This window comes from Gymnoscopelus microlampas (assembly GCF_963454915.1).
Source record: "Gymnoscopelus microlampas genome assembly, chromosome: 14".
Classification (NCBI taxonomy): domain Eukaryota; kingdom Metazoa; phylum Chordata; class Actinopteri; order Myctophiformes; family Myctophidae; genus Gymnoscopelus; species Gymnoscopelus microlampas.
Window position 1 is genome coordinate 12977671 of NC_139951.1, and position 8233 is coordinate 12985903.

An 8233-nucleotide genomic window follows, 5' to 3' on the forward strand; every position below is an offset into this window, starting at 1 on the left:
CACACACACACACACACACACACACACACACACACACACACACACACATCATTTTCCATGATGGTTGTATTTGCCTTTTATTTGAACCCTTATACACAGCCCACACCTGTTAAAGTTGCCTTGTTTATGTTAATGTGTTTAAATGAAGTTGACGAACTTGTGTGTTTTCAGGCGGTACATGGTGGTAAACTGATGGGCTACGACTACGGAAAAAATGGCAACATGGCTCACTATAACCAGGTAAAATCGGCTTTATCAGAATCATAACAGGTTTACATGTGTAAAGAAGAGGGTGACATTTTTTTTTGTATTCAATGAGAAGAGAGAGGACAGAGATAGAGTGAGAGCAAAAGGGAAAGAGATAGAAAACAATTTGAATAGAACATAAGTGTATATATACGTACAGATAACATATGTGATAGCAGGTACATGATGTTTAGAACATTCACATATGCAGGTGTGCCTACAGGTTTATATATATATAACCAGGTAAAACCATATTTGGCGTTAAATTGTTCTTGTCTGTTTCTTCCTTTCCCATTTCTCTCTTCTCCCTCACTGTCACCCAGTCCACTCCTCCTCAGTACAACGTTAAGGACATGAAGGTTCCTACCGTTCTGTTTTCCGGGGGACATGATTCGCTGGCGGACCCGAAGGACGTGGCCGTGCTGCTAACTCAGGTCAGACCATAGAGTTAGAAAATAACAGAGAGGGCACCGGAAATCCCCGGGGGTCCATTCACTTGCATGGAGTTGCTCACCCAGCGCATACTTACTTTTACACCCCTTCTTCCGGTTTGGGAAATGATGATGGACGGGGCCTATTTGGGCCTATGTGACGCGTTTTGCGTCTCTGTGCGTCGTCTCGTATGCGCAGTAGTGTCACCTCCGTGCGCAACACCCGTGCGCAAGCTTGTGAGTCGAGCCCATTGGTCGAAACCGTTTTTGCTCGTTCATGTGTCTGGCCAGCCGTGATAATCTGCAGTACCTCTGATTGGCCACCATGTCCAATGCGCTTCACTGCTCCCTCTCGGTTCTGGGGCCTTGGGTCAGATACAACCATCACCTCTTACCAAGGTTGCCAGATCTGCTTATTATAATTTCCCCACAAGATTTTATTTGGCTCACAACGCTACAAGCTCACAACGCGTCGCAACGCGACGTGTTGTGAGCTTGTAGATCTGCTATTTTCAAATAGCTGATGTATCTGTAAAAGTGCTCATGTGGCCCATAGTTGCTTCTTTTGGGCTTGTTTTCCTAGACCTGGTTGCTTGTTTCTCTCACATAATCTGGCAACACTGCTCGTAACAGACAGTGTGCAGCACTTTCAACAGTCATTATCATCAAGATACTATCTCAAATAGAATACTGTAGATATACTGTATAATATAATATAATATAGTATAATATATATAAGTGGTTCTCAAAGTGGGGTCCAGGGACCCTCAGGGTTCCTTGAGGGGTTCCAAATGGACCCTCACAGGTGCGTAAGTCTGAGAGTGTACAAATGGAACCAAATGAACGACGAGTCGTGCGGTAAGTACTGTGAGCTGATGGTATCTCCACCTCAGTATTCCATCTCACAGGGGTCTAGCGCATTGTAACAGGGACAGACTCCGGCGTTCTCGGCTGATACCGACAATAAGCCTCTCCGACATACTTACTTAGTACACTCTCAAGAGTTACGGGGATCCGTGAAATTTAAAAGATTGAGATCCACTGATATATAATATAATATAATATAATACGAAAAATAATTCTGACCGTGTATTGTATGATACTGGAGTTCATTTAATGTCTCAGATGAGTGGAAATGTTTACATTATAACAAACGTGTCTCTCTGTCTGTCTGTCTGTCTGTCTGTCTATTAATCAATGTTTCTGTATTGTGTGTGTGTGTGTGTGTGTGTGTGTGTGTGTGTGTGTGTGTGTGTGTGTGTGTGTGTAGGTGTCTAACCTGGTCTTCCATAAGAACATTGAGCACTGGGAACATCTGGACTTCATCTGGGGTATGGACGCTCCAAATCAGATGTTCTCCGATATACTCAGACTGATGCGCGCACACACATAGACACAACACTGTGTCATATAATGTGTGTGTGTGTGTGTGTGTGTGTGTGTGTGTGTGTTTACTTATATGTTTGTATGTACTGTATAACCACTAAGATTTTAAGATTACTAAGATTTTATTATTATACAAGGTTTTAAATGTTTTTGCTGGAGTGTGTGTGTGTGTGTGTGTGTGTGTGTGTGTGTGTGTGTGTGTGTGTGTGTGTGTGTGTGTGTGTGTGTGTGTGTGTGTGTGTGTGTGTGTGTGTGTGTGTGTGTGTGTGTGTGTGTGTGTGTGTGTGTGTGTGTGTGTGTGTGTCATAGCTGGCTCCTGCTATGGCAAGTAAAGGGGAAGGGAGACCAAGGTAAAAGTCTAACAAATGATCTTTATTAGATCACTAAATGAACAAAAAACAACTAAAGCATAACTGAACTAATGAAATAACAGGACATATGGCTAAGGATCCGGTGTGGTGTGGAGTGCGTAAATCAGTAATGTGTGTAAATGTATGTATGAGTGGAACATGGTGTAGTGCAGGGTGTGGATGGAAAGCAAAGTCAAAACCTAAAGGAACACTGCATGGAGAGCTGAGTGGAGGTTGCTGGCAGGAATTTAGGAATAAGGTTAGGTTTAGGCCTAGTTTTACTGAGATTACGTTTAGGAATAAGGTTAGATTTAGGCATAGTTGTACTGAGGTTACGTTTAGGAATAAGGTTAGGTTTAGGCATAGTTTTACTGAGGTTAAGCTTAGGAATAAGGTTAGGTTTAGGCATAGTTTTACTGAGGTTAAGCTTAGGAATAAGGTTAGGTTTAGGCATAGTTTTACTGAGGGTACGTTTAGGAATACCTGGTGTTTGTTGTGCGGTCTATAAAGTCTATCTGTGGACAGATAGTGTCACAACCCAGCAAGATGCAGTCACACAGCTTTTACGGTTGTGTAGTTCAAATCATAATAGAGGCCGAGTTCCAAGGTGGATGTTGTCTGAATAAATGGATACCAGCTAGCTCAGTGTTTCCCAAACATAGGGTCACAGACTCGATTTGAACGATATTTGGGGGGCTTCTTCTGCCTTTATTGATAGTACACACTACACAGTGAAGGGAGACGGGGAGAGAGAGTCGGGGAGTGACATGCAGCAAAGGTCCGCTAGGCTCGGGAATCGAACCTGGGGACTCGCTGTCATGTGGTAGTACTTAACCCCTTGGCTATCACTCAGCGCCCCCACAAATTCGGTTTGGGAACCCATGGGCTAGCTGAGGCCATCACTTTTCATTAGCATTGCTACAACAAGCTTCCAGTGGATATTTTTCAATAACCATAGTGCCGATTAAGACAGTGTTTTCAACTAGTTGACCAATACCTCATCATAAACAGTGTTTTGGTGACTCACCAATGCACATAACAACACCATACTGTGTGCTGTGGAAATGTAACTGAACCCTCCTAGATGATGTGAACATTTAAACTTCTGTGTTTCAAACACAAAGAGATTTAACTGAACTGAATGGCTTCAGACAGTTTACTTCCTGTAACACTGAAAACATTACACTCCTGAATGTCATTAACCTCTGACCTGTTAACCTCTGAGAGTATTTGCTGAGTGTTCACTCTTATATTGCTGTGATGTTCTATATCAAAAGATGTTTTAATTATTTCTGTAAACTGAATGTTTTTATTCTACACAACGAATAATTCCACATGTTGTATTGCCTTTTATAAATCACTAAATATCACTTTTAGTTTATGTTGATGTCAATGTTCTTTTTATATAATCTTTTGCATTGCTGTGCCTTTTACAAATCACAGAACATTTGATCATGTTTAGTATTGCGTGATCTGAATATGTTTATACTTGATATACCAGGTTATTAATTCCATTCATGTATGTGTTGTTGATCAGCACTGTAAACTGAGGTGTGATGTATGTGGGACTGTCGCTGTTCTGTTTGTCCCCGTGGGGTTTCCATACAGGTTGGTCAGGGAGGAACAAGCAGGAGAAACCTTGATGTTGTTGTGCAGGGAACAAAGGATTGGACTGATCTATGCGGTCGGGTGAAAACCTTGTATGTCCAAAGCCATTACCTTTCAGGAAATGGAAAAAATGACCTGTGTTCTTAACCACCTTCAACCAGGCGTCCTTATTTTGGACATTATAGGTGAAAATGTCAAAAACAATTTGAAAATGGCGAGAAGATAGTCTACAAGATCACAATGTGTCAAATTGTGAACCATGTGTTGTGAGCATGTAAATTGGCTATTTCGTTACTTTAGCATGACACTGTCATAAGAGGAAATATAAAATAGGGCATCATAAAAAGATATCATGGAGCTACAAGGTTTCTGCCCCACAGCAATATGTTAGATATTACATACTGTCCTCCCCTTTTTTATTATTTCTCAAAAGAGAGATACATCTGTATCAGTGTCACTGACAAAACCTTCAGTGATATGAGAATGATTGTCATATGACGCCTCAGCAGTTTGCTTTTAAACATAGGCGTCTTTCCATGTACTGTTGATCTTTATTGACGAAGAATGTGATGCAACCATTTAGGAAGAACACCTAACCTCGCTTTGTACTGTTTGCACTGCTTTGTAACTAATGAATTTAACTTTCAAACATACCACCTGTGTCTGTGTGGATTTATCTTACAGTTTAAAGTGTGAGGCGTTTGTTAAAATTTATAGAACTGAGTTTCAGAATAGAGTTGTTATTCTGTTCTTTACTTCACGGGCAGAAGTGCTACGTTTAGACCTCATTCAATCAAATCACACATTGAAGCATCTTTCTATACAGTGACAGTGACAGCCATTCAAAATCCATTCAAATTTACAGGGCGTCATGTTCAACATATCACAACATTTGACATATTACAGAACGTTCTTGTTGATCAGTGTGGATGATCACATTATTATCATATTTTTTATAGTTATTCTTGATTCTTGGATCAGCCCTTTACACCCTTGTTAGCAAGGTGTTGGTGGACAGCACATGTATGTATCTTGTTTGACCACTGGGTGGCACTATAAGCTATTAATAGGGTTATAGTAATAGTTTTAAACTTGATCATACTTGTACAGTTGGGTCTCTTGAAAGGCGCTTCAAATGCAATGCATTATTTTATTATGTTAGGGTTCAAAGGTCACACACAGGCACTCCAGAACAATTCAAGAATCACCGCATTCAAACCAAGGTTATTTTACACAATACTTCAATTTAATTGATACCATCACACTACTATGAAAACATATGAACACTGGAGTTACTAGTGAGTAGACGGCTGTAATATTACTACTGTTCTTACTGTAACCTATTCTAGAAAGGATGTACACATCTACAACAGTAAGTGGATAGTTATTTGGTGTGCATTATTACATATTGTTGAACATTGTGTTTTTGTCCAGCTTCAGAGGAAGCAGTCGTTCACTCTTCCTCTGACACACATAGTGGAGGGCTGTGTTACCTTGGCTTTCTGCAACACACATGTATACATTAATATAGTGTATATCATTGGTTCTCAAAGTGGGGTCTGAAGGAGCCATTCTGTTTGTCTGCCTTTGGTCAGGTGTGGGCGGGTTCACCATGGGAGGTCTTACCAATTAGGCAGGTAAAGTGATAAGGGCACACAGGTGCAACAAGCCAGTTGACTGATGGCATGGTATGGGCACACTGGGGGGATGACACGGTTTTTGCCGTTCTTTATGCATTTACAAAACCTTGCTGTGATTCCCTGCCTGTGACACTAAATAAATGGGAACCTCACCCAACAGCAGCTTTTGGTTTGGACATTCCTTTATTGAAACAAAACGGATATCCCTGTGCCATTTATTGGCAAGGCGCCAGACAGGTAGGTGGCTTGTGTAAACAAATCCTGTGATTCCAAATGCAAAAGAAATAAAGATAACTGATTGTAGGGGGAATTATGTGAAAAATCATGACGCAGTGGATACAGGCATGACATTTGGCACACATGTAAACTGTAAACATACGTAGCAACATCATTTGGTGCAAATGTGTGTGCATGTCTGTGTGTAGGGGACACAGGGAAACTGTCAGACTCAGAAACTTCCTTTAAAACATCCGGGACAACGCTCCCCACTTCCAAACTATGGAACAAACTCCCCATTGCAGTTAGAACTACAGACTAATTCCCATTTTTCCGCCATAATCTGAAGACACCTCAGACTCCACTTTAGCCTGTAGCAATTGACCTAGCCTTGACATGCAGTCTTATGCAAAGGTTAAATGTAATTTCCTATAGTTTGTATAGTTTCAATGTACAGATACATTTTTTAAAATAATATATACTGTTTAGACTGATGATAGGTTCTTGGTTGACCTATGATCCTATTACTGAGGCACTACACTGTCTATAAATTTGATGTATGTGTTTATCTTGTTTATTGTAAATCGCTCTGGATTAAGAGCATCTGCTAAATGCCTAAATTGTAGGTCTGTTTTGCAAACCATACTGTACTGTATATACTGCACAGCCTTATGAAACAGCTGGCAGTGGGAGAAAACTGAAGACAAAATATAAAAAAAGAGAAGTATGTATGACTAAGTTACAGAAGTGGTACATTTTATCACCAACTTCATGTCATGGTTGGACTGGAAACAAAAGTCAGCCTGGGAATATTAATTACAGCGGCCCTCATATTTGTGATTAAATAAATAATGACAAGTAGTGAAAGCTCATCTGTCAATCAAATAAATACAATAAATACAAATTTTTACAAACCAGTATTGTAGGCTACCGCACACATTTTGACACTACTTGCCTTTTTTTACACTATGGGAGTAAACTGATTACAAAAAGATAAAATAAGAGAAGTGAGCAGTTACAGAAGTGGTCAATTTCATTGTGTGTGTGTGAGTGTGTGTGTGTGTGTTCACTATACAGAAACATGAAGACACATAGAAGGAGGCATGGCTGGTACAGTATCAATAGTGCAGCAAATGTGTTGCAAATATTCAGATGTATTGAAAAACGTATACATTTGTGACAACACTAAAACTGCAGACTAGAAACAAATGTATGTTTTCCACTGAAAAAAAGAATACGTTCATATTCTTTTTGTGATTATTATTGTATGATAAATGGACTGCATTTAATGATTTGTTTGTCTGTCTGGCCATTCAAATGTGCATGCAGTGTAACCTGTGTAGCATGCAGTGTAACATGTGTAGCATGCCATGCAGTGTAACCTGTAACCTGTGTAGCATGCGGTCTGCAGTGTAACCTGGGGGTTACGGGACGTCAGAATAATGGTCTGTCTGAATAATGACATCACTCGCTATGCAACACTTTTAATAACACACAGCAGCAGAAGGAATTGGACACATGTATCAGACATGTGGGTGTGAACTGTGGTTTACAATATAGGACATTATTCAAGTCAAAAGTCCACTCAAAAGTATGGATTTGGTACTGCAGTAGGTTCTGCTGACAGGCTTTTTAATGGGTTAAACTGAAGAAATGCTTAGGGCTTATCAATAAATCATTATCATTCATTTTTGTAACTTCTATATAAAGTATGTACTGGACTGGGTCCATATTGTTTACCTTCTCTGTTTTCAAAATGCTGTGCTTTTTGTGACATGACTTTGCCACACCCTCTTTTAATCCTATCCTATCCAATTATATATTATGTAAACCTCGGTCAGTCAATCAGTCTGTCTGTTCTGCATGTTTCTCCTCAGTGGGTTGAGCAATTGATCTGAACTTGCACACAGGCATTGACCATTAGCATATGCAGACAGTGACGTGGCCCGTTTTTCACTTACGCCAAATTTAAGCTGTTTATTAACGTTTTTGTGTAGCCTAAACACCGGAGATTCAGAGTTTGGCCTATGGGATCTGTTGTCTGTTACACCCATGACGCCAGAAGACGGCAGGACAGACAGACGCTGCCTGCAAACTTAGAGGACAGTTTTATGAGCAGGACAGCGCTTTAGATATCATCTCCGTAGCACTAACACGCAGACTAACACGTACAATGTTCGAATCCAGGTTGTGTTAGCATGTCGGAATAACAGCGTAAATGGCATAAACTTCTCATGGTTGTGGGTGGCAACAATTCCACGTCGGGTCGTAAATGATCGGGCTGTCACACACACACCACACTCCAACAGGATTAAATCACTGTCCAAAACGTAACTATACACACCGAGCGCATAAC

General features: G+C 40.4%; 1 protein-coding gene across 2 annotated transcripts in view; it reads left to right on the plus strand.

The window, feature by feature from the left end:
• Positions 1–8233, plus strand: part of lipf (lipase, gastric) — a 38941-nt gene that overhangs the window by 16246 nt on the left and 14462 nt on the right. Inside the window, exons 9-11 of one of the 2 annotated variants that reach the window (XM_084078885.1) lie at positions 172–240; positions 570–680; positions 1948–4672. In XM_084078885.1, the coding sequence (XP_083935011.1) occupies positions 172–240; positions 570–680; positions 1948–2070 (303 nt within the window). In that variant the 3' untranslated portion in view covers positions 2071–4672. Of the gene's footprint in view, positions 1–171; positions 241–569; positions 681–1947; positions 4673–8233 lie in introns of those variants that run through there. The other variant, XM_084078886.1, reaches the window with a different exon arrangement.